General features: G+C 42.7%; 1 protein-coding gene across 1 annotated transcript in view; it reads right to left on the bottom strand.

The window, feature by feature from the left end:
- The window catches only part of grid2 (glutamate receptor, ionotropic, delta 2), a gene marked incomplete at both ends in the record, with an annotated part of 824,583 nt that overhangs the window by 307,454 nt on the left and 489,611 nt on the right, over window positions 1–27,518 (bottom strand). The window contains one exon of the mRNA XM_080739349.1: window positions 21,925–22,130. Coding sequence (XP_080595475.1) covers window positions 21,925–22,130 — 206 coding nt within the window. The remainder of the gene's footprint in view (window positions 1–21,924; window positions 22,131–27,518) is intronic.

Here is a 27,518-nt window from a genome sequence, read left to right as displayed (position 1 = left end):
GTTGTAGCCAGGGAGGAAATTTGTGGAAATTAAAAATGCACTTCTTTGCCACATTGGATCTTTGTGGCTGACTGCACTTTGTTTAAATTATAATGGCTGTGAGAACTATTCTTCAAACTAAATATAGAGATACAAAGATACACCAAGGTGGAAAGAAGAAAGTGCCCCTCCAAAATGAAAATACATTTTCACTTTGCTCTGATGATGGCCACGTGCCAAAACGCATCAGGTTAAAAGAAAATGGTTTAACTGAGAAGAAAATCTTGCAACCTTAGACCTGGCCTAAGGAATTAATGGTGGTAGGGTACTGCTGACCAGAAATAAATACCTTGTAACAACACTCTAACAATGTCAAGCAAACTGACTCAGCTAAATTGACAAATTAACAATATATTGTGTTTTTAGCTTGGACTGGTAGTTGTGCACTCTAGGTGCACAAGGGTGTACTGAGTGTCGTTCGTCAGTGTTGAGTGGAAACCTTGTGTAGGTGAAAAACTATTCATAAAACACAACCTGCGGTGGATACCTTGTCAGAAGGTCTTGTTAATAATTTTCATTGTTTAAATATTTATAGACAGACAGACTTTCTTTTTTTCCCCCAAATGTAGTAAAAACAGAAGGATAGGATCAAGGATAGACTATTTTTGCTACTTTTGGCTGACACTATCACAACGAAGTACAATAGGGCATTCATTTACGAAACTAAACTTTTTTTACCCTGAATTATGGAGATAGGTTTCTTCCCAACAGCGACAATGTATGTTCTGATGGTGATAAAGCCTTTGATTGATCTACAGCCCCTTATCAGGAATAAATAAAGAATGATCATCTCTCTCCACATGAAAATAAAATAAAATAGAGGCAGAGCAAAATGAGTGGAGATAGATGGATGGATAAAAGTACGGATGGATAAATACAAGAAGAGTTTAAGATGGCAATGGGGCGGCAGGAATTGCTTGCTGGCCGTGTAATATGACAACAGTAATAAAGCAGGGAGGGGGGAGTGTGTGTGTGTGTGTGTGTGTGTGTGTGCGTGCGTGCGTGTGTGCGTGCGTGCGTGCGTGCGTGCGTGCGTGCGAGAGAACAAAAAAACATTTCGGCCACATGCACACGTGATCTACCCAAGCTCTGTTGCCAATGAAGTCACACGTACCCACAGCACACCTCCAACAAAGTACTTACTGGTCTCCCCATCACAGGGGGTTTTCCTGCATAGAGGACTTTTTGGCATTCCCCAAAGCAGTGACGTCAGTTCAGAAAAAGCTAAAGTATGGCAACATGACTGGTGTCATGTTGCCATACCTTAGCAACAGGCATGATACATTTATTTTAAGAAGTACATTCTATTTTTTCCGCCGTTCTACGGTTTCTTGGGCTGGATATGGCAGCCTGGAATGGTTGTTCAAGTGCAGCTAAACTTTGCATGTTAGTAAAGTTGCCACAATTAACAATCATGCATTGCACCTGTGCAGCTGACCTGCGGAACCTGGGAATATACCATTTTGTCAAGATAGGGCAAATTCAAGTGTGGAGAATATAATTATAATACCTTGTTAAAGTGACCATTTTGTTAGATTTTGCATTTGTAGTCATTTTACTTTAATTTAACAACATAATAACCAGAACAACTAGACAAAGAGACATTCATGGATTTATATTTAAAAGTAACTTTTATTTCCCCCCCCTGGACCCAGGGTATGGCAGCTGCATACCCCTGCCATACCCAATTGACGCCCCTGCCCCAAAGAAATGTCAGCCAGGAAAATCACCAGCACCAACATTAGAATTAGAATTCAAGTGAACCCTGTGATTCAAACCCTGTTTCTGAGGATTTATTTTGACCATTTCTTGAAAAGTAACAAACACATACAAGGTCGATAATCAATATCAATATTAACATTGTAAACATGGGCCTACTGATCAAAAGTACGAAACCTGTTTTATCATACTGTCATGCGTAGTTAACTCCAAAAGGCACATTCTGAGCCAGGGGACAAAAACAACAACGTGATGCTAGTACCAGTGGTGGTACTAGCATCTCTCGCCTTTATTTCTTTTGACACCCACCCAGCCACCCACCCCTCCACTCACTCACGCATGCACGCCTACACTCACACACACAATCACAATCACCCTTTCCGTCCTTTACCAGTAATGGGGCATAGTCATTGTGATTCCAGCTCAGGGTGCTCAAGATAAAACATTAATGTCACCCAGTCACCACACAAAACGCACGCTCACAAGCTCGCAAGCGTGCACGTACACACACACACACACACACACACACACACACACACACACACACACACACACACACACACACACACACACACACACACACACACACACACACACACACACACACACACACACACACACACACACACACACACACACACACACACACGGGTTTGCTTCTTAGATAAGAGTACAATGACATCTCTGTCTGGTGATAAAGTTCAAGGAGAGAGGCAAGCCCTTGAACTGCCCTTTTAAAGGCATTGCAAACCGGCGGATACAATCTGTGCACGTGTGCGTGCGCTGTGCATGCATGCATGCGTGCCGTGCATGCGTTTGTGCGCCGCAATCACTCTGCGGGGACAAGAGGCCTTTAAATACCAACTTGTAGCCCTGTGCTTAAGAAGACAGATTTCGCCTCTCACTGTGTGTGTGTGTGTGTGTGTGTGTGTGTGTGTGTGTGTGTGTGTGTGTGTGTGTGTGTGTGTGTGTGTGTGTGTGTGTGTGTGTGTGTGTGTGTGTACCTGTATGCGTGTGTATTGAATCTTTCCGTTCCAGACCAGAACTAAATTGTTTTTCTAGTAAAGGGTAACAATTTTATACTCATCACGTCCACATCACTCTTTCGTTTCATCTCGTCTTTCTTACTCTGTCTGCCCTCGTCATTCATCCCTCTTTCTATTCGTCTCCTGTACACCCCCCCCCATCCCCCCATCCCCCCTTCCATCCACCTCTTTTTCACTCGCTTCTTTCTCTCTTTGCCCTTCTTGATCCCCACTTCCCTCTCCCTTCCTTTTCCTCATTTTCTCCATCCCCCTCTCACCTGTTAGCCACTTAAGCCCTATACTGTGCTTTGCTGTGTGACAAATAGCGATTGCGGCGGTCACATTGTAGCACTTGGTGAGCTTGTAGATTTGCTATGTTTGATATTTTTAGGGGGACAACATTAAAAAAAAAAGGAGACATTTAGAAGCATCTTGAAAATGAGCAAACCACATCTCTCTTCCACCTTCTTTCATCTACAGATATGCAATTTCAAAACTTCACACGTCCTGCCATTGGCAAGACAGTAGATTTGCAGGGGATTTGCATTACATTTAGATTGTAGATCATCTATTTTTGCTAGTTTCTGCAAACATAAGCTCTGTTCTCCATACGAAATGTAAAAGCAAAACAGGGAAGAAAAAAAGAACGGTGAAAAAAATGCATTTGAGAGACATTTTAAGGAAAAGAGCAGTAAACACCGAAGAGTCGAAACGGCACATCTGCACCCATGTCCTTCATACCACATCTCTCCTTCTTTCTAGTATCTGTCTGCTTTTGTTCTGTCGCTCTTCCATCCAACCCCATGCATCTCACTCCCTCTTTCCCCTGGCTCCATGTATCACTGTGTGTCTATCAGTCCATCTATTCCCTGTGGGCAGGGGTGTCACAAGGGGGGGGGGGGGGGGGGGGGGGAGTGGGACTGACTGAGTTACTAGGGCCCACGGTGGAGGGGCCTTTATTCTTTTATACTATTGAAAAAATAGCAGATATACAAGCTCACAGCGTGGCACCGAGTGCCGCGCTGCGAGCTTGTAGATCTGCTATTTTTTAAATTGTGTGCAAATCTTTGAATATATGTCTTTTTTAAGCGAACATTTGTAACTCAAATTTTGCTTCTGGGGGGTCCCTGGAACTACATTTTTTTAGATGGGGGTCCGTGGCCAAATACACATCATTTTGGCCGCGGCACCACTGACAAAAAAAAAACACGATTTTTCAAAAATAGCTGATCCACAAGCTTGTAGCTGTGAGCTTATATATCTGCTATTTTTCAATAGTTAAAACACAAAATGACGTGTTGCCAGTCGAAATGGGTTAAACCCCCTCCCCCTATGAAGAACATTCATGGGGGGCCCGCAGTGAATACTTGTACCCAGGGCCCAGAATTTGGTGTGACGCCCCTGCCTGTGGGCTGTTTTTTTTCCTTTCTCACCCCGCTGCTCCCCCAGATGTTTACAACCCTCCTCTCCTTCTCCTTCTCTTTCCCTCCCTCCATCATTTCGATCCTCTCTCGTTCTCGTGGTACAACTTCCCTGTCATTACCCAGAATGGAGCCTCATCCTTCACCCCTCTGTCCTTCCTTGCTTTCATAATAATACCATATAATAATAATAATAACTTTGGGTGTTTTTGTCATAGCTCCTCATGTTTTTGTCCCCACTGTCCTTACCTCTGTCCATCGCCACCATATCGTCGTTGTCGGGTGAAAACCTTGTATGTCCAAAACCGTTCGTTGTGTGTTTATCATTTTAAAAATGATCTAAACTAGTGAAAATAGCCGATCTACAAGCACACAACGGGTGTGCTTTGCTTGTAGATCTGCTATTTTCACTAGTCCTGTGCGACAGTCATGTGTGATGAAGCAGGGCTTTGCTTTACGAAAAAACGTTCAAATTTGAAGCTTTGAGATACGAGGTTTCTGCCCGACAGTGACGATATCCACCTCTGCATCTTCACCACTTAAACAACATTAACACTTGTGTCCCTATTTTGGGCTTGTCATTACAGTATAGGCGACATTTTTCTAAAATAGCCTTGTCCTAATATATTGTCACTGTTGGGCATTAACTGCTTGTACTGCATGTCCAAAACCTTTCAGGCCAAAAATATCCTGTGTTCCAATGGATCCAATTGAGTTATTATTTAGTCACAAACTATTGTTACTTTTCATTGGTTGAATATTTATAAAATCCACAGAGAGACTTATAAATAATCATGCATCCCTGCAATATTGGGCATGCCATTATAGGCAAACCCTTTCAAAAAATAGCTAAAATAGCAGATGTGCGAGTTCACAATGCCTTGTGATGTGACAGGTTGTAAGCTTCAAAGACTTTAAGGCTGTCCTTCATTCTGGGACAATATCAGGATTTACCAGACATATCAGTAGGTGGAGATCTCTGATACTTCAGTGAGACTGTCTCGTGTGTCTATTCCTTATCTCTTCACCTGCCTTTCTGTCTCGTTAACAATGTTCCCTCGAATAATGCTGCAAAGCACTGGAATATATATATTTTAAAATAAATCTTCTGTTCTCCATATCCCAGTAGTGTCACAGCATGTTGAACCCGATCCTAGGACCACATCGCACCAGTCCTCCATGACCTTCATTGGCCCCCAGTCAGACAAAGAATAGATTTCAAGATACGGATCAACACCTACAAGGCCCTCAACAACCAGGCTCCCTGCTACCTTTCTGACCTCCTCCACAGAGGCGTAATTTTCAGAAAGAAATAGGGGGTTGTAGAAAAAGAAGTTACCACTTAAGCCTATTCTAAAATAGCAAAAATGGTGGATCTACAAGCTCTCAACGCATCGCCAAACGACGCGTTAAGAGCTTGTAGATCAACTATTTTCACTATTTGTTTGTTAACGAAAAGAGAAAATGTTAGGGATGCCACATTGTAAGTGGTTAATAAATTAATGGTACAATATCGTCGTTGTCAGGTGGAAAACTTGTATCTCCAAGTTTCAAATTTGTACATTTTTTCGCAAAGTAGCCCTGCTTCATCATACAAGGCTGTCGCACAAAAGTAGTGAAAACAGCAGATCTACAAGCACACAACGGTGCTTTCAAAATCCAACGCGACACGTTGTGAGCTTGTAGATCGGCATTTTTTTGGCAAAGACATTTGATAGAGAGTGAATAAAAGACTGTATCAAGTACGTATATAAGTACCTTTTACCAATAGAGGGTTTAAATGGTACCGGATATGCAGCTCAACAAATAAAAGGTGAATTGATCCCAGTGCATGACGGAGGACGATATCACGCTAAATTAAATCTCCACGATACGATTATCTTGAGTGTTTTTTATCACGATAAACGATAATATCCCATCCCTAGTTTCTTCCCCCTCCCTATATGGAACTCACTCCAATGCAGAATCTGCAGGTCACATTAAAGGTTCCCCCACTGTTGCCACGTTTAAAACCACACTCAAAACCCACCTTTTTGTTTTAATTATTTTTTACCCTTTTAACTAGTTTCTTTCCTAATAAAGTAGTTGACTCCACTAGGCCGAAAGCGTGTCCGAGACTATGTTTTCACCCCGTCCGTCCCTGGTGGACTGGAGACCTGTGCTCCGAGGAGCACACTTTTCTTGTCTATTTTCTATTGGTTTTGTTTGGTTTTGTAAAGCGACTTTGAGTACTTACAAAAGTGCTCTAGGCTATATACTGCATGTGTTATTATGTCCCTCCCACGCTTTGAGGGGAATGTGGCTGTGTCACATCACAACCACCAGTCTATGAAGAAACAATGAATAAATGAATTCATTACAAAACAAAAATGTTTAGTTGGAGCTGAGTTGATCACAGTGATTTTCTCTCCATCAATGCAGCTCGCACAACATAACAAGCAGCACTTTGCCTGAGTCAGTCAAGACAAGTTGAGTGAGAGTTTACTCAGTGTCAGGAGAGTAGCAAGGAAGATGACCTTCACATGATTCAGTAAGCAGGACAGAAAGAGAGAGAGAGAGAGAGAGAGAGAGAGAGAGAGAGAGAGAGAGAGAGAGAGAGAGAGAGAGAGAGAGAGAGAGAGAGAGAGAGAGCACATTTCCTCATATATCTGTCATATCTGTCATAATTTGTTCTCAATTTTATAAGACGTTAACATAAAATCCATTAGTCTATATAATTAACTATCAGGCCTGCAGCGGAGTTGAACATAAGGCACTAGACGGATAAGAATTAGCTACTACCAAAAGATAACCACGGCTTTGAGGATTGATATTCATAACATTTACTGCGTGAGGTATGCAACAGAGAGAGAGAGAGAGAGAGAGAGAGAGAGAGAGAGAGAGAGAGAGAGAAAGAGAGAGAGAGAGAGAGAGGGAGAGAGAGAGAGAGAGGGAGAGAGGGAGAGAGATAGAAGGAAGTAGTAAGAAGGAGTAAAGAGAGATGGATGGAATAAGGGAGTGAGCAAAAGGGTAGGGGACAGGCACTGGAGGAGGAAGAGGGCAGCAGGCATATCTGACATCTGACAAAAGCAATTTGTCAGGCCTTTACCTTGAGCTGCCCATTCTCTCTGACTCTTTCTCCTATGACACAGTCTTAAGCCCCATTCATACTAAAGGAAAGTCGGCGTGTGAGCTTGTAGGTCGGCTGTTTCCAGGAGCATAACGTCGTTGTCGGGTCCAAAACCGTTCGTTTTGTATTTAACATTTAAAAAATGATTTAAATTAGTGAAAATAGCCGATCTACAAGCACAGCACACAACGCCTCACATTTTAAGGGGCTTATGAAACTCATTCAGCTTTTAAACAAACCTCAGCCAGCAGCTATCTTCACTGACACATAAACGCTGGAAAATGCATAGGTAATAAATATACATTAACTAGAAAGGTGCACCGAGTAGAATGCAAAACTCTGACACTGCCAGGAGATATGCCCTAATACCTCTTTCCATCTTTCTCTCTGACCTAAGACAGCCAAGCTACCAGTTACACATGTACACTACAGCTTCACTGCACTGAAGCTGCCCCAGAGAAATGTAGCATACACTACACAACAGCAACATGGCAAAAGCTCTTTTCCAAAGCTATTCTTTTTTTCTTCCAACACTGAACCAACTTCATTCCAAGTCAATGCTATCTCAGTGATCAACTGTCAGTCAAACCGACAGGCAGGCAAAAAAAAAAAAAAAAAGAAAAGAAAAATGCAACACTATGGATTTCCTCCAAAATTCATTAACCTCATCCAACATCTGTATGAGGATTCCAATCGCAAAATTATCCACAAGGGAAAGCTAAATAGTTCTCTTAAAGTTAAGTTCAGGGTGAGACGAGGCTACATGCTGTCACCAACAATTTTCTTGAAGGTCATCGATTGGATCATAAGAAACACAACCATGGCCAGCATTCAGTGGACCTTCACCAAACAACTTGAACACCTTGAGTTTGCAGATGGTGTCTGTCTTCTTTCTCACAAGCAACAACATGCACAGTCCAAGCTAACACGACTCTCGGAAGAGGCAGCAAAGACCGGCCTAATGACTAATGTTCAACTACAGGGAGAGAAGATCAGAAGAGAGTGACCGTTTCACATATCTCTGGGGCATACTCAGCAAAGATGATGGATCAGACGATGACATCAGAAGCGGAATTAACAAGGCCAGACACTGTCCTTAAAATGTCGGTTGTCCCCAAATTTAATTATATTTTGCAATCACTACCAGTATCGGTTCCTATGAAGTACTTCTGCAAGTTCAATCAATTGTGTAGCCTCTTTTTGTGGGACGGGAAACGTGCTAGGCTGAGCCTTAATAAACTTCAGAACAGGGTGGACCAGGGGGGTCTAGGGATACCGAATCTGCTTCTGTATCACTATGCCTTTTGCCTGCGGCATCTGGCACAGTGGTCACTCCCCTCTGAACGGGCCCCTCCCTGGTTCGCTGTGGAAGCATATCATTGCCCCGCTCTTCCTCTGATTGCCTATGCCTCGGCCTCCCTACCCTCAAATGTGCAATCACATCCAGTATTATCATGCCTTAAGGAGGTGTGGAAAAAGGCAGCTAAAATACTAAATTTTGACCCCTTTCTAAATAGGACCTCCAGTATTTGGTTTAATCCCTGTTTACGTATTGGCAAATCACCTCTCCACTGGAGAGAATGGGTGGAAAAGGGCATAGCAGTGCTTGGTGATCTCTACAGAGACCAGGAGATCAAATCGTTCAATGACCTACAGGCTGAATTCAATCTGCATAGTCAACAATATTGGCATTATGTACAAATTCATAGTTTGTTGAGAACAATATCAAGAAGCTCCCAGGTCCCTCAAAATGCAGAGACTCCCTCTGATATTATTGCAAGATATGGCAGGGGTCACGAAGCATCGCTATATTATTCAATGTTGCTGCAGAAGTACAGCACCACTAGTGCACTGAAAACGGTATGGGAAAGAGACATTGGAACAACACTTACAGAACAAGAATGGGTCAACATACTACGTAACTCAAAGCACATGTCACGCAATACTCGTACTAGGTTAATTCAGTTTAAAATTATCAACAGAATATATTGGACCCCCTCCAAACTACACAGAGCAAAGCTTAAGAACGACCCAGCATGCTGGAAGTGCTCGGGTGAAGGTACGTTGACTCATGTCTTATGGGAGTGTCCCAAGGTACAGGCCTTTTGGAGAGAAATACATGATTGTATTCAGAGAGTTCTTGACCAGCGTGTTCCATTTGATATTCGCTTATTTATATTGGGAGATCCCTCTATTTTGAAAGATCTAAGTTCTCCGGCATGCGTGGAATGGGTCCAAACTGCCATAATGCTGGGTAGGAGATTGCTAGTCCAACTGTGGAAGTCAGCCCACGTACCATCCAGTCTAGATTGGCATAACTTATTATTAAGAACAGCATCATATGAACGGGTATCCTTCTCTATGAAGGGCAGAATGGCCCAATTCCATCTGAAGTGGGAAAGATTCCTCTCCTATGCTAACAATGTATAATCTTAGACTAATGGCTAGCCCCCCCAACACAGTATCCTGCTCGCTCAAATGTGTCAAATATATGAACTGCATAGCCTCCTCCCCCCCCCCCCCCCATTGTTGTCTAGCGTTGGTTTTGTTTGGTGTTGTATTGTTTTGTTGCTTTGTCCTTGTTTTGTTTTGTTGTCTTATTGGCTTATCGCTCTGACTGCACTATTTGTCAATAATCGCCTGCCAACTAAGGCTAGGGCTCCACCAAAATGACGGCGTCGTGCCGGCGTCGGACGCCGTCAAAAATGGGAGCGTTCCCTGCGTTGACGTTGACGCGACGCTCGACGCGCTCGGTGGAGCCGGGGGGTAAGTTGTCTGTCATGTGTCAGCCCATGGGCTGGTGTACTGTTTTAAAAGAAAAAATCCAATAAAATACTAATAAAAAAATAAAAAAACAAGGCCAGACACACTTTACCATGCTGCGACCCATCTAGAACTCCAAGGCACTGTCCCTCCGAACACGGCCGCCGATAGAGGGGGGTAAAGGGTACACTCAGATCTACTATTAGATCTGCTGTTTTCACAATAGAACCATGTTATTACAAATGTAATGTAGCACTGTAATATTGGATCATTCCGTCCTTGACAATAAGCAATCCTACTGTTTGAATGCTGTACAGACGCACGTACAAAGGATTTTTTTTCCAACTTCGACTTTCAACTTTCTCTGGTGGGAGTCGACTTGTGTAATGAAGTCGACTCAGTCGACTTGTCAACTTTTTCGTTAATGCCCTAAGGCAAAGACAACAGGACAATCATGGGCCCAGCTGAAGAAAACAGAGTCTGATGGCAGGCGAGGGCAAACGCCAATATCTGCAGTTGGCTAGTCCTGCTACATCTCCTGACCCTTGTAATTGGCTAGTCAGTAATGGGATGCGTATATGGTAGCATTGGGCTGCTCACTTAAAATGTGTTAAATTATTACTCACTGTGTGTTAAAACCTGCCAAAAGTAATTTCTTACACTACTATGATACTTTCTTCACTTTTATGATACATGCCAATTAATAGGTAACTACAGGTGAATAAGATGGGGTGGATTGGCCCACCCACACCTCCCATAAGCCAATTTGAATATAGGATTGTATCCTTTCTCTTTGCATGTGTGCCTCTAAGTGAATGTCAGGGTAATAATCACCAGTAAGTGCAGCCAAGGTTTAAAGCTAGCCATTTTATCTTTCATCCTCTTCTCCTGCAGCCTATAAATACATAAAAGTTACAGGCTGGATGAAAAGCACACCAGGCTCAAACTGATGATGAGACAATCTTTTTAAGATATTGTTTTTGTTTACATTTCGTCATATTCATTTTTGGCAATGTTAGCTGTAACTCGTTAGTGTATTATTAAAAGCCATCTTCCATGCTAAAATTCAGGTTCAAAATGCTGTATTAACACACTGGTGTCTTCATTTGAAAGGCTTGAATTAGAGTAATAGTAGTTTTAGATGAAATAGTCTCTTTTTAAACATGAATGTCAGTGAATAACATAACAAATATACTGCAAGCTGAGATCTATCAAAACACACACTGTCACTTGGATTTTTTGAAGACGGGGAATATCTGCTAATGAAGTCAAAATTAGACTGGTATGGCCCTTTTAAAGATGTTATTTAAGTAGTGCCAGGTCTGTGGGATTTGCAGAGGGACTAAAATGGCCATTAAATCAAAAGGACGGTACAATAAATAAAACAACATGGCTTGGCATGGCGATAGAAGCACAAATCAAACCATGCCGGCAGCTTTTAATTTGGTGTCTGAGCACTCATCAGTGGATTATTAAAAAATATGGGAAGCTGCGGCCCCGCACCTGCTGTGCTGAACTGTATTTTGTATGTGGGTGGGTGTCTGTGTCCGTGTGTACGTGTGTGTGTGTGTGTGTGTGTGTGTGTGTGTGTGTGTGTGTGTGTGTGTGTGTGTGTGTGTGTGTGTGTGTGTGTGTGTGTGTGTGTGTGTGTGTGTGTGTCTGCCCTTGCGTGCGAGTAAATGTTTGAAATAATCTTTTTTGGCACAATTATCCCACTGTCATTCTCTCTCTCTCTTTCTCTTTCTCTCTCTCTCTCTCTCTCTCTCTCTCTCTCTGTCATCTGTTGAGGTTTTTCATATGATATGTGATGATAAAATATGCAAATAAGCAGTCGTAAAATAGAATATCTGGTATCTGAACCGACACAGGGTGACGACGTCTAGGCAGCGAACCAGCAATGGAGTCAGTGCAGGAGTAATAAGTATAGCTGTCACTTGCCGTAGGACACGCTACCCCATGTCTATTTTGGGGCCATGCATGGGGAGTATGGAGTCAATTTACCATTATACCATATGCCTGTCTCAAAAAATAAAAATACTAAATAAAGTGGGATGCCACTAAGAACTGTAATCGTTCCTCTATAGATTTCTCAATCTGACATTGTACAATGTATATATACAAGCGGACATGGTCATGCCTCATTTTTGCACATTTGTTTTAATGTGATATTGGTGTTACTACTGCTGCTGCTATAGAATAAAATACAAGGTAAATGTAGTTAATTTCTACAATAGAAGATTTTTATTCTTTGCACATTTAAATTAAATTTTCCATAGCCGCGGGAACTAATTTACAGTAGGAAGTGCTGTCACGTGCTCCTCACGTGTCGCGCGCGCACAGCATGCGCCGAAAATTAGCGGTTTTATGTGGTTTTGAAAAACCCTAGTTTGACCCCTCATATGCTACTTAAAGCAGATTCTTTTTTGCTTTTTTTCCCTGTAATGTAAAGTTAACGGGACACCAACTCTAGCGGCTGATAACACCAATTTAGCTGTGTCTCAGAAAGGTTATCATACCAAATTATAATCTACAGATATAGAGCTTTTAAAAAAATGCATGATAACCTTTGCCACCTTTCCGATACCGACATCTCGTATGGCCCATGGACTATGCCTCTTGTAATTCAGTTGCACGAGTCTATAGGCTTTACAGAGGCCATACCGTATATCTTCTTCATCACAACGGATAGTTAGAATTCACTGAATATTGTACATACCCCAGTTCTGTCCTTTTTGGATGGGTTTAGACCAGAACATCTCCAGATAAAAAAATTCTCTGATGATATCCCATGAATATTTCATGCTTTGAACATCAAATGGCAAAATTCACACTCTCCACATTTCTGCATACTGAAGATCACGACAGGAGTATGGGTGAAGAAGAGAGAAAGGTGGAGGCAGAAGACTTTTCCTCCAATTGCCACTGACTTCTTACTAAAGCAACGTGCACAAGCAATCTCTTATGTAACCATGATATCAGTAACACAGTGGGCTGTGATTCATTCTGTACACATAAACAGTGTCTCATTAAGAAGAAGCTTGAGTATAGCTTTTTTTGTGTGTGTGACGTGTCACTTAGGAGCGTTGAATGTTTCGTGGTCACTTTATGTATATATTCTTCTTCTCTTTTTGCAATAGCTTTCGACACTTTATGTTTTATTTATCTTTTTTTGTGCTTGATCTTTGGACTGTATACTACAGTACTCTTTTTTCTTTTTCTTACTTCTCTGTAACTTGTAACCTTAACTGCTGTGCTGCCTCTGGGCAACTGAATTTCCCCCGTGGGATAATAAAGGTATCTATCTATCTATCTATCTAAGAATAAACTCGAGTTGTATATTAAGTCCCAAAATAAAAAGACAGAAGGACATGCTGGCAAATATAAAACACGTAAAAATGCATGGAGGTACACACACACACACACACACACACACACACACACACACACACACACACACACACACACACACACACACACACACACACACACACACACACACACACACACACACACACACACACACACACACACACACAGCTAGCCTCCTACAGAACCAACACATTAGTGCAGGTACATCTGTAGGCTACTATCTGGCGGTTTGTGAGATTAGCTTTAATCGCACATATATGTGCCTCTGGGAGTATTTTACTTTGATGCTGACACTGCAGATACTGAGATTATCTACCATAGTCAATACTATACTAATACTGTTTCTTTCTTTCTTTCTTTCTTTGTTTCACTAAGTGGGTGTACAATACACTAATTCTGGAAAGACACTGCTGACTGAGAGTCCGCTTTCAATTAGGGATGGGACGATATGAATATTTCATATCACGATTATTGTGACAAAATAAATCGCGATATTACGATATTATCGCGATAATCAAAATCCATTATCCTGGGGTGTAACATTTGCCAACAAATAGCAGATCTACAAGCTCACAACGCGTCGCGTTGTGAGCGTTGCGTATTTTTTGGCAAAGACATTTGATAGGGAGTGAAAAAAAAGATAGACTACGTATCTTCTAAGTTACTTTTACCAATTATCAAGGGTTTAATTGGTACTAAATATGCAGCTCTGCAAATAAAAGGTGAATTGATCCCAGTGCATGACAGAGGACGATATCACGAAAAATGTCATCTCCACGATACGATTATCGTGAGTGTTTTTTTTTTATCGCGATAAACGATAATATCGCGTATCGTCCCATGCCTACTTTCAATTAGTGTATATTTTAAATACCACAGTAAGGGTTTGACTATAGTGCTCTTTTCAACAATGTGGTCAGAGGGTGCACATTCACCAGCAACAGAGTGAGTACTGATACACTTGTGATTGCTTGTGACTACTACACACAACCACAAAAAATATTTGTATAATATATAACCACAAAATATTTTTATTCTTTTTTGCTAGTTGTTTTTATCGCTCTGACCTTTGGACACTGCACTATTAGGTTGTGTTAGTAATTTTCTTTTAGTATTTCTGCTTGTGTTTGACTTGTTGTAGAGATACTTGTTGCACTAACTAGCATTGACTGTATGGTCACTTTGATTTGGGCACTGTATTATTTTTTGATAGTCGTGCTTTAAGACACTTTATGTATATATATTATTCGTTCCCTTTCCTGTTGTACCTTGCTCTTACTGTACTCTGTACTCTGTTCTTGTTTTTTTCTTTTTATCTTTTTCATACTTCTCTGTAACTTTGTAAATAACCTTATACTGCTGCTGCCTCTGGGCAACAAATTTTCCCCCTTGGGATAATAAAGGTATCTATCTATCTATCTATCTATCTAAAAACTATTTCTCACTGCATTGGTCTAGGCATAATTTATGCTTAGAGTGCTAAAATGTATGAGCCTGGGGTCAAAAGTAACAAACCAACTCTGCTTAGTTTGGTAGAAAAAGTGGTCTTTCAGTGGCAAACGAGACAGTTTGGCAGCCTAGGAATGGCGGGTATGCCACACCCTCCCAAGTGGACTGGAAAACATGTCAACAAAGCAGACTAAAGTTAAAATGCAGAAAATTTAAAGAGCATAGAAAGAGTTTTTGTTTGGTGAGAGAGTGTGTGTGTGTGTGTGTGTGTGTGTGTGTGTGTGTGTGTGTGTGTGTGTGTGTGTGTGTGTGTGTGTGTGTGTGTGTGTGCGCGCGCGTGGTGGAATATGATTTGTTGTTGAACCCACTAGATATTGAACAACACTTGCAGGGCTCCCAGCCAGGGACAGAAATGGCATCACATCAGGGACACAGCCCCATCAGTCATAGTCACGACCACAACCCTCCTCAATACAATACACCACACTGTACGGCTGGGGATAACAACACACTCATGACTAGGGATGGGACGATATGAAAATGTCATATCACGATTATTGTGACCAAAGAAATCTACGATATTATCGCGATAATCAACATCCATTATCCTGGGGCGGAACATTTTCCAAAACATTTTTTGGCAAAGACATTTGGTAGAGAGTGAAAAAAAGACTGTATCAAGTATATTATAAGTACCCTTTACCAATTATAGAGGGTTTAAATGGTACCGGATATGCAGCTCGGCAAATAAAAGGTGAATTGACCCCAGTACATGACGGAGGACGACATCATGATAAATTAAATCTCCACGATACGATTATCGTGAGTGTTTTTTTATAACGATAAACGATAATATCGCGTATCGTCCCATCCCTACGCATGACCACTGGGAACTGTAATCAGAGGATAATTTTAATACATTTGACCCTCGCCTCCCCTCTTTCTCTCTCTCTCTCTCTCTCTCTCTCACACACATTCCACAGTTTTTTAACCTCTGTTCGATCCTCTGCAACCTCTCTCCTTTCCACAATTACTCCTTTCAATCTCTTTCTGAACCATCTTTACAACCGCCAGGGACGTGCTGGCCATTGGGAAAAGCGTGACAACTCCCGAACGGCCGGTTCATTCCCGGCCGGTCCAGGCCGGCCATTAGGAAAAAAATATAAATAAAATGCCGGCCTTCGTTCCATTTTGGCACAAAAGTAGTGAAAACAGCAGATCTACAAGCACACAACGCCTCGCACCGCGAGGCGTTGTGTGCTTGTAGATCTGCTGTTTTCACTAGTTTAAATCATTTTTTAAATGATTTATACAAAACAAACAGTTTCGGACATACAAGGTTTCCACCAGACAACGACGCAATATAACTCATGTAATTGGCCCACTGGCTTGTCACTTGTCATGATCTGAAAATGGCAAATCTTTGAGTAGCAGCAGCACTATAGAGAGATCTCTCTCTAGCGTGCAATGAGGGCCTCTCCAACTCTTTTTCCCGGGCTGAATCAGGGGCCCAGCACGTCTCTGACGACCGCCTTGTCCACCCTCCCCTCTGAGTTTTGGAACAGCGCTCAGTTGCCGTCTCCATCAGGCCCCCTAATGCATCTGGAAGGGAGGTGCTCTCAGTGACAAACGACTGCACAAATAACTCTGATGGACTAAAAACAAGGTCTCGGCCAGCCTCTCTCTTCGGGTCACTCCGTGTGAATGTCGTTCGGTCTTTCCGCAAATGTCTCCCGCCCTATTCTTCTGCCCGTTTCCCCTCCATAGCTCCTTGCCAGGGACAGCTATGTGGTCATCAATCTAGCCCACCCATCTTATCCGGCACCCAGCACTCCATCCTCGCTCTTCACTTGTTGTTGTCGGACACAATTAGATTAAAGGACAGCTTTGTCAGTGTCCCCAAAAGAGAACAACTCTCCAGAAAAAAGCTAATTTATGTCCTAGTCACAATTTGAAATCGAGGCCGAGTACAAACGACCCCAATGGAAACAAGCCATTATAGTGCCTTCTTGGGTTTAAATTCACAATCAATCAATCAATCAATCAATCAATCAATCAATCAATCAATCGCGCAGACCACCAAGTTAATGAACCGGCTGCCAACAGCTAGGTCTTGACTTGGACCTACCGGTGGAATATGCTCCAGTGAAAGTGACCTTTTGTGGACTATGTGGTTTAACGTGACACGCGCTGATAACACCTTATCTCATGTACAACGTGCAGCAGACAACGTGCTGGTGCAAGAAGACACCTTAATGTCTATGAACCACACATGCACCAAACAGATCTGTGCAGACAGATCAGCATGAAAACAATACATGCACATTGCACACATGCACTATATAACATACTTTTGCCTTTTTCGTAAACATTGTTATTCATGCAAATTGCAGCTTCCGTGATGTGCCTACGTGTGTACACACACACGCGCGCGTGTGTGCGCAATTCACCCAAAGCCTTTCACTGCCTCTCTGTCACGCCTCCAGCCAAATTAGATTGTGATTGCTCTTTCTGAGGTCACTTTTAATTAAACTGAGATGAGAACATGACACGTGGGATTAAGCATCATCCTAACTCTTCAAATTATGAATTCATAACTGCCACTACAGCCTATTGCTTTCAACCATGACCTCCATACTATTTCTGTATAGGAGGGGGGAAAACGATAAAAAAATAACTCCTCCGATTGTCTCCTACCATGATGGAGATACTGTATATGGAAAGAGAAAGATAGAGGAGAAAGGAGAATGAACAGAGTGAGGAAACCAATATAGAGATGGGAGAGAGAGAGAGAGAGAGAGAGAGAGAGAGAGAGAGAGAGAGAGAGAGAGAGAGAGAGAGAGAGAGAGAGAGGGAGAGAGACAGAGAGAGAGACAGAGAGAGAGAGAGAGACAGAGAGAGACAGAGAGAGAGAGATGAGCAGGGAAGGGAAGGGATAAGACTGAAGAGAGTGGGACCGAGGAGAATAGCTTCTTATCTACAGTGTGAATTTGCACAAGTGTCATGTTCAAGGCCTTTGTGAATAATACATGAGACTAGTGAGGAAGTCGCTCCATATTTCAATTGATCTGGCTAATTGGTATAGATGCCAAGAAATAACTTGAGTCAGCCAAAAGGCCATGGCCGATTATCATGGGCTCAGAAACATAATTAATGTATGTATGACTGATAGCATATATAATGTGGGTATGTTCGTTGAAAAAAATGGGGGCTGCTGTTTTGACGCACGCCGTCTGCAGCCAGTGTGTGTTCCCCTTAAGAAGGTTTCCGCTTTTGTGTTTGTGTGTGTGTGTGTTAGTCTGTGGCTAAACCTGCAAACCGCTGGAATGATCATTCATGCCAAATGTCTCGTGAACACTGCCAGCAGGCCGAGGAAGTACTTGATAGAACATAGTAGATCCACCATCTGTCCATGATCATGAGCATGACTGCTGTTATCAATGTGACATCAGTAACATGATATCCAACAGGTAAGCGGAGAGGCCGTGGCTGAGTGGGTAGAGAGGCTGCCTGGAAATCAGAAGGTCACATGTGTGTTCACGCCCCAGCCCCTGTCTAGGCCTATATGTCAACGTGTCCCCGAGCAAGACACTAAACCCCAAACTGCTTCCAGAGGTGCTGCCCCTGTAGCGGCCACTGCCCCTGATACTTTGGATGGGTTAAATGCAGAGGCATTCTTTTTGCTGCATTATGAAAATATACAGTGACAAAAAAACGTAAAGGAGTGCTGACCAATTAAGCCACGCTGTTAATAAACAATGAAGTGAAAAGGGGAAGAAATACATTTTCCAAACCTCTAGGATGTTGAGGATACTTTTCCGCTTTAAGCAGACTGCAGTTATCAGTATAATGATAATAAAAAATTTAATATTTGGTTTAGACAAACACACAGGAGTCTATTCATTCGGCTATATTGTTATTTGTACAGTGAGTACAGCATTGTACTAGGTTTACTAATTTTATGGCATTTATTTACTCTCAGGCTCTCAGATATATGAGCCTACTAATCCATATTGTTTACGAGGGTATACTTAGTATTCCAGACCACACATACATAGATACAGCCACTGTTGTGATGAATTATAACAACAGCCGTCACAGCTTTGAGGAGGTTCTCTAATAATAGATTATAAATCTTACCCAAAGGCAAACTTTCAACATTGAACCACACTCCCACAGACAACACTCACGGTAGTGTTCCTATAAGAATGCGTAACATCAAAGTTTGTATCTGTGGCATTAATGTGTTAAGGAATGTTAATTAAAATAATAATAATTTAACACACACACGGCGCGCGCGCGCGCGCACATACACACACACACTGTGTAGTTGCTGCATGGCAGCAACACAGCATGCTGCTGTTGATACATGCTGCTTTTCACAACATTTTCAACAGAAAGAAGTGTCAACGTGACTGTACTGTTACAGTGTTGCCACGGTTACAGGCATTGTCCACAGCTATAGTGAGATTGCCTGAGGAAATGCACTCCATTTACCTGCTCATATACACTGTAATTAACTGTATGAGCAACATTGCAACGTGTATGCCTCCACACGTTTTACATGCAGACGCTTCAGAGAGACATGCCTCAGTTATGTTTTGTTGGGCGTGGGTGTCGCGCACCGAAAGTAGACGCTCTACAAATTTCACAGCGCGTCGCGTTAGCTTCGATCGGCACCATCCAATATAAATCCGACATTAGCGTTTGTGTGTGTACAGTATTCACATGGGTGTATGTACTGTATGTGTGTGTACCAGGGGCATAGTTCCGCCGATTTAAAACGAATCCAATACGGAACTAAAACGTCCTATGTTTGGCCGCTAGTTGCGCTGTTTTCCCCCCGCGAGGTACCAAAAAGAATTTGTCTACATTGGACCCCATTAGTTTTCCCCTTTGATTTTCTAACCTTAATAAACATCTTCATAAATACTTTATGGTTCCTGTCGCTAGTGAAAAACTCCCTTTCAATTACCATGATATGCGTTTTGTGCAAATATGGTCCCATTTATGTTAAAATTGATGATAAAGTTGCGGGGGGCGTGGCCAACTAAACTGATACTATCCTGCTGTGTTCTTCTTCGTGTGCTTTATTTCGGGAGGCTCAACACCACATTCTTCCATGTATCCCTGCGGTTCCATGTGACCGTTGGCAGCCAATAGCATTCCTTATGATTCCTGGGGTACCATTCAAACAATGATGGCGACACCCATACAAGGGGAAAAAAAACTTCATTTTCGCAGCATAGAAACCAATGGCTTCGCATCGTCCATATTTATTTACAGTCTATGGTGTGTACGTACAGTATAATCAGAGTGCCCACGGCACTGCAATGTCCCTATATCTAAATGTTTTATTTTTGTTGCATTATTATTGGATAGTAGAGTATAGAGAGACAGGACACAGAGAGAGAGCCGGGGAGTGACATGCAGCAAGGCTGTCGCCAGGCTCAGGAATTGAACCCAGGACTCCCTGTCAGGCATCAGAGCCTACGCCAACTCTAGTGGCACCCCGTGGCTTCCTATTTTGATGCCGGTAGTGTAGGAAGCTACTGTACGGACGAACGGAGGGACATCAACAAATGCAGACGAAAGGTTTGCTGTGTATTAGCTGAATTTGAGTACTGTAGGATGATACTTATACAATAGCGCCGCAATGGCAAGAGCTTCACGTCTGCCTGAATCCATTTCATCATATCATATCATATCGCTGTGTTGCGCGTAGATGCCCTGCTCCACACCAGGCTGTTTTGCCCTTGGCTTGCCAAGGTGTTACTGACACGTCCATGCCTGTAGCGATTCGTCACGGGGTGATGGCCCTGCAGTGTGATGTTTGTGCTGTATGCGTGCGTGTGTGCATGTGTAGTGTATGTGTGAGTGCGTGCAATCCGTGTGTGCATGTGCATGTGCACGTGTGCGTGCACGCGAGTGTGCACAGTCCGTTCGTATGTGTGTGTGTGTGTGTGTGTGTGTGTGTGTGTGTGCAGGTGCATGGGGTGTTTGTGTATATGTACAAATTCTCCTCCAACGTAGCAGACTACAGTTATCAGTATAATGATAATACACATTGTAATATTTAGTTTAGACAAACAAGCTTAAGTCTATTAAGTAGGCTACAGTGTTATTTGTACTGTACATACAGTGAGTAAAGCATTGTTCTAGGTTAACTATTTTTAAGCCATTTACTCTCTCAGATATATGAGTCTACTACAGTGTACTGTGTCTATTGAGTCTATTGTGTATGAGGGTATACTTAGTATTCCAGACCACACATACATAGATACATCCACTGTTGGTAATGAATTACAACAGCCAGCCGTCATAGCTTTGAGGAGGTTCTCTAATAATAGATTATAAATCTTACCCAAAGGCGAACATTCAACATTGAACCACTCTCTCATGCTACTGTTCCTATAAGAATGCATAATGTCAAAGTGTGTGTGTGTGCGCGTGAGCAGGGTCGTCACAAGGGGTAGGAAAGTGGGACTGAGTTACTAGGGCCCAAGGTGGAGGGGCCCTAGTAACTTTAGCTATTGAAAAATAGCAGATATACAAGCTCACAGCGCGGCACTCGGTGCCGCGCTGCGAGCTTGTAGATCTGCTATTTTTGAAAAAGTCGTGAAAATGTGTGCAAATCTTTGAATATGTATTTTTTAAGCGAACATTTGTAACTAAAATGTTGCTTCCGGGGTAGTCCCTGGAACTAAATATTTTGAGATGGGGGTCCATGGCCAAATTCATTTCATTTTGGGGGTCCTTCACATGAAAAAGTTTGAGCATCACTGACATGGAAACATGGGTTTCTTGCACACATTTTCAAATTTTTCCAAAAATAGCAGATCTACAAGCTTGCAGCGTGGCACTTGGTGCCACGCTGTGAGCTTGTATATCTGCTATTTTTCAATAGTTAACATTCATGGGGGGCCCGCAGTGAATCCTTGTACCCAGGGCCCAGAATTTGGTGTGACGCCCCTGCGCGTGAGTGGGGGGGTGTTTGTGTGTATGTACTCATAAAAGCTCTCCTCCATACCTCAGTGATAAAAGCCTTGGCAGTGGCGGGGCTCATGAACAGCACGGCCCTGCGCAGCGTGTCTCTGTAGCGGTGCAGCTCCTCCACCCGCATGGTTCTGAACAGGCTGGTGATCATCATGTTGATGTTGGACTCCACCTTCTGCAGCGACACGTCCATCCCCTGCTGGGAGGTCCGGTCCAGGAACTCCTCGATGCCGCGGATATCTGGGAAGTAGACACAGACGTTACAGTTCACTGACATGGGGCTGGGGTGGGGCGAGGTGGGGAGGGGAAGGGAAGGGGAGTGGGTTGAGGTGGCTAACGCTAATATTCATCGGCAGCTCAGTTGATGTATTTCGGAAGTTTTTTTTTTTAATTTATCCCATGATTTTTGCAGCCAATTTTCACCCAGTGCCAATTATCTAATGCAGTGGTCTTCAACAGGGGGTCCGGGACCCCTTGGGGGTCCCCAGAGTTACTACAGGGGGTCCTCCAAATCTTTGAAACTTTTTTTTCCTCCTTTTTTATATTAACCACTTGAACAGTAGCGTCCATATTCTGAGAACTTTTGCCAAAAATAGCCGATCTACAAGCTCACAACGCCTCGCAACAGACAAACGTTGTGAGCTTGTAGATCGGCTATTTTTGGCAAAGAGGTTTGGTGTAGAGGGGAAAAAGAGTAGACTAAGTACAGAGTGAAAGGTCAAGTTTATTAAGTATTGACGGTTCAAGTGGTTAAATATCTGAAAACACAAATTGACATGAATCCAAAATACACGCTGATTGTGCTGTCAGACAATGAAACTATATGGAATCTATGAAAAGGTTGTGGGGGTCCCTGCTTCATCTCTCTCTCAACTAAGGGGTCCTTGGCCTGAAAACGTTGAAGACCCCTGATCTAATGTAATCCTGGGCTCTACACTCCCTCTGCCAAAACCTGGGGAGAGCAACAGACTGAGCTCATGCTTCCTTCTATGCATGAGGCCAAGCTGCTTCTTTTCACCTGACAGGGGGGAGTTTCCATGGTAGGACGTACGTGGCGCCTGGTTATTCCAACCAGTTCCTTTCCCCTCCATCAGGCGCCGCCGGCTAGCCAGGGGGAGGCAGTATCGAGACCAGGATTACTGCATGTTTTTGTTTACCCTAGGTGACACGGGGAGAACATGCAAACTCCACACAGAAAGGCCCTTTTGCCAACCCCATCAAGTGTATGGGCACTGATGAAGCGGAGGACAGAACATGCCTCCAGTGCCCACAGCGTTGTGCCCATGCACCACCATGGCTACCCTACTTGGACGTTGACGTGCAAGACCATCGGCTGCTCAGTACGGGCACTTGCTCACTCAGTGGTTTGCTGGGGCACGCTTCATGAATCTCAAGGCCCTGCAGTCGGCATACTGTACCTGCCTTGTTTTCCATTGATATAAAAAGTAATGTGTTGTTGTAAAATATGACACCTACACAAGCTGCTGAGTGAAACAGATCCCCTGTCCTCCACCTGACATCCTGCCTCCTAATAAATCACTACATTACTTTACTTATGCCTATCGCTCCTTTTCCTGGAGCATAGGCCGTTGATTACAGTCTGCCAGAGTCCTCTATCCTGGGCCTTCTTTTACAGCTCTTTCCAAAAAAGTATACTGTATGCTCTTAATTTTAACCCTTAAAGGAGTAGTGCACCCCCAAGAATACAAATACAAAGAATACAAATACAGGGGGAAAAAAGGAAAAAAGAAATGACCCAAAAAGATTACCCTCATTGATTCCGGCGGAATCAATGGGAGTAAATTGACTAATCAAATTATTGTCTTAGGGATGCGAAAAATACAAAAGATATATATATATATATATATATATATATATATATATATATATATATATATATATATATATAATTGAACTCAAGTCTCCATGGCATATACAGTAAGTAATCAATAGAAAGAAATACATTTTGGGGTGAACTACTCCTTTAACAGTTTGCATACAATTTCAAAGCAACAGGTGGCCAGATGATGTCACACTTATGGCATTACTTAGTATCAAACACAGAGTGTTATCTACAGATACAGTATAGCTTATTGTTAGGCTCTGGCAACTGTCAGGGCAAATGTTTCACTTTCCAGTGTTGTTTAGAGTAGCCTACACAAGACTTCATTTTGTGAGAAAAGTTTCATCTTTCTTGTGAGGAAGGTAGGTACACCTTTGGCGTTCAAAAAACTACTTTCTGCGTTCTATATTGATGACGACGGAATGTGAATGTTCTGGACTCAACATGGAAACTGAACAAGGCAAACACACTGAAAGCAGCAGCCTTGCTGAGCCCCATAGGCATTATTAGCCGAGTGCCCGTGTTGAGCTGTCAACTCACTGCTGACCGAGTTGCATACCGAGGGAGTGAATCGGTTTAAATGTATTTTGAAATTGCATATTACACAGTTTCCACGAGTTGACAACATCCACATTCAAAAAGTGTCTTTTGGCGTCAGTATTTGAATGGCAATATTAACTGCCCAAGGGTCACAATGTGACTCCTGGAGATTAGAACAGACTGCAAAGAAAGACTGCTGCAATGATCTCTATTAAAAACAAACCTCAAGACGCTGCTAACAGAGTTTCCAATATCTGAACCGTTCTCTTCTTAATGAGCTACACCTCAGGTCAAGGTAATCCTAATTAATGTACTATGGTTGACGCAGTTTGCTAATGATGTACTCTGTACTGTGTGTGTGTGTGTGTGTGTGGGGGGGGGGGGGGGGGGGGGTATATAAAGCAGGCACTTAATGGTCTATTTGATGGCTACAGATGACATTGTTGTCATTGCCACTGTCATTGTTAAGCAATTAAATAGATTGATTAGAGTTTGTCATGGGCCAGGGCACTCACTGGGGCAATGGCGTGACAATGTTGAACACAAAATCGGAGGCTATAATGACCTGAAAAGGAAAAACAGCGTAAAGAGATGCTAATTTGGAGAAACATAACGCTGTGGTGCATGGAGAGAGAAAAAAACACATGCGAACAGATCATGTGGCACAAACACAGTTAATGATGCTGCTAAACATTGTTAGACCGACGGGTGAGTTCAAAAGGTGAGTTACAAAGGTGAATGGAAGTTCACCAAGACACATTAGAGTGTGTGTGCGCGTGCGTGCGTGCGTGCGTGCGTGCGTGCGTGCGTGCGTGTGTGTGTGTGTGGAGGACACCAGGGTATGATTTCATTATTACCCTTTCCCAGATTGAAGAAATTAACAGGAAGTCAGGGAGCACAAACAGGAAATACGCTGCAGGCAGCAGCACAACACAACCGAGCGCAACGCAACAGCTTTTCTCTCTCTCTTGCTATCCTTCTGGAACACACACACACACACACACACACACACACACACACACACACACACACACACACACACACACACACACACACACACACACACACACACACACACACACACACACACACACACACACACACACACACACACACACACACACACACACACATACGCAAACACACACACACACACACACACACGCATACGCAAACACACACGCACACGCAGACAAATGCCTCTGCTCCTATTCAAAACTGCCTTGTAAACAGATTTAGGCACTGCCCAGCTGTCGTCCGTTGGACCTCTGGGCATCGGTACGTACGTGCGCGTGCGTGTAAGGATGAGTGTACGTGCCAATTTGAGCTGTTCATTAAATCTCTCATATTATGGCCCTATAAAGCCAGGCATAATGTTCCTGTCCCCACCTCACCTCTCTGCTCTAGTGTATTTAATGCTAACTTTACTTAACACTGTGCGCTGCTGAGTTATAAGGGAGTGACATACGTGTGTGTGTGTGTGTGTGTGTGTGTGTGTGTGCGTGCGTGCGTGCGTGCGTGCGTGCGTGCGTGCGTGCGTGCGTGCGCGCGCACACATGCGCCTGAAGGTGAGATGGACAAATGAGTGAGCTGAGATGATGAGATGGCATCTTAACCAAACCAGGCTGCTTCCAATCTGTCCACAAAGCTCGAAAACAGGATGAGTCTAATTACAATCAAAGTTATTACAGCCACCACCCTCCATATCGCATTAGAGTAACTTGCAATGAACCACACACCAGCTGTTAACTGCATGCACCCTAGTGTCCCTATTCTGTTCATGTCACAATAGGCGTATAATTGCAGAACATTTGCCAAAAATACCTAATATACAAGCTCACACCACAATGCAATGCGATGTGTTGTGAGCTTAAAGATGGGGTACCATGATTTCCCCCCCCCTACACCATAATCATCAGGTATTATGATTATACTTGGAGGAAGATATATTTCCAAAAAGTGTACTGACAGTGTTAAAATTATGCTTTTATGTGGCCACACCCACCTGTTCATTAAAGACAGGGTGAAATCAAAAACATGTTTTTCACACTTTTAGAGCATGTCTGTATAGTGATGGCCATACCTAACACTATAGATGCCAAAAAAATTGAAAATAAACAATTTTTGAGTACATTTATATCAAAGGTCCCTAAATAGGCCATTCTTAATTACTTCCTGTGAACAGAAATTCAAAAAGTGATGACATAGACAGGTCCGCTTGCATATAAATGAACCTTTGATTACATTCACCTGTTTGTTTCCCATTGCTGGCTCCCATTACTCCGATTTTAAATCCCATCGCCTGAAGGGCTGGTCCCCTCGGATTGGTTCAGAAACACACAGGCTTCCTTTTCAAACTGAAACTTCAAAATAAAATACCCAAAATAGTCATTTCATTGGGTCTTTAAAGACCAGCCCTTCAGGCGATGGGATTTAAAGTCTGAGTAATGGGAGTAATGGAGCCAGCAATGGGAAACAAACAGGTGAACGTAATCAAAGGTTCATTTATATTCAAAAACTCTATCTATGTCATCACTTTTTGAATTTCTGTTCACAGGAAGTAATTAAGAATGGCCTATTTAAGGACCTTTGATATAAATATACACAAAAATTGTTTATTTTCTATTTTTTTGGCATCTAGTGTTAGGTATGGCCATATCATCACTACAGATATGCTCTAAAAGTCAGCAGCAGCAGAGACATGTTTTTGATTTCACCCCGTCTTTAAGTATACCTTATTTTCAGGTGGGTGTTGACCCAGCTGAAGTTAGCCACACCCACAGTGTTGCTATATGGTAAAAAAGGGGAGGGGATGATATTATGACATCAATAAAACCGTGTATTTCAATTGGGCCTTTTGAATCAGAGACTTTCAGCTTTCAGGAAGTAACCAAAAACATATTTGCATATTATAAACACACCTGGGGGTCTATTAGAGTAATGTTAACTCCAAAGATTTTGGTACTATAAAGGGACAAAAGGAGAGGAACAAGTATAGACCCCTGGAGGACACCGGGCAATGGCCCACAAAGCAAACATACTACAGGTATGTACTGTAGATAAAACACAGAGGAAGGACACATGCATTGAAGTGCATTCACGGAATTTGCACCCAGTGTCCGTATAAAAGCCTGGGCTCACAGTCCATCATTGTCTTGTTCACTCAACACACATGGAAACACACACTATATATTTCTACTAGTGTAAGCAGACTTCAGTGTTTTTTTGTCGAGGTTAGAGTGTAT

Source organism: Nannobrachium achirus (assembly GCF_963921795.1).
Source record: "Nannobrachium achirus genome assembly, chromosome: 12".
NCBI lineage: Eukaryota > Metazoa > Chordata > Actinopteri > Myctophiformes > Myctophidae > Nannobrachium > Nannobrachium achirus.
Note: the sequence above shows the minus strand (reverse complement) of the source record. Positions and strands in the feature narration are given on the sequence as shown.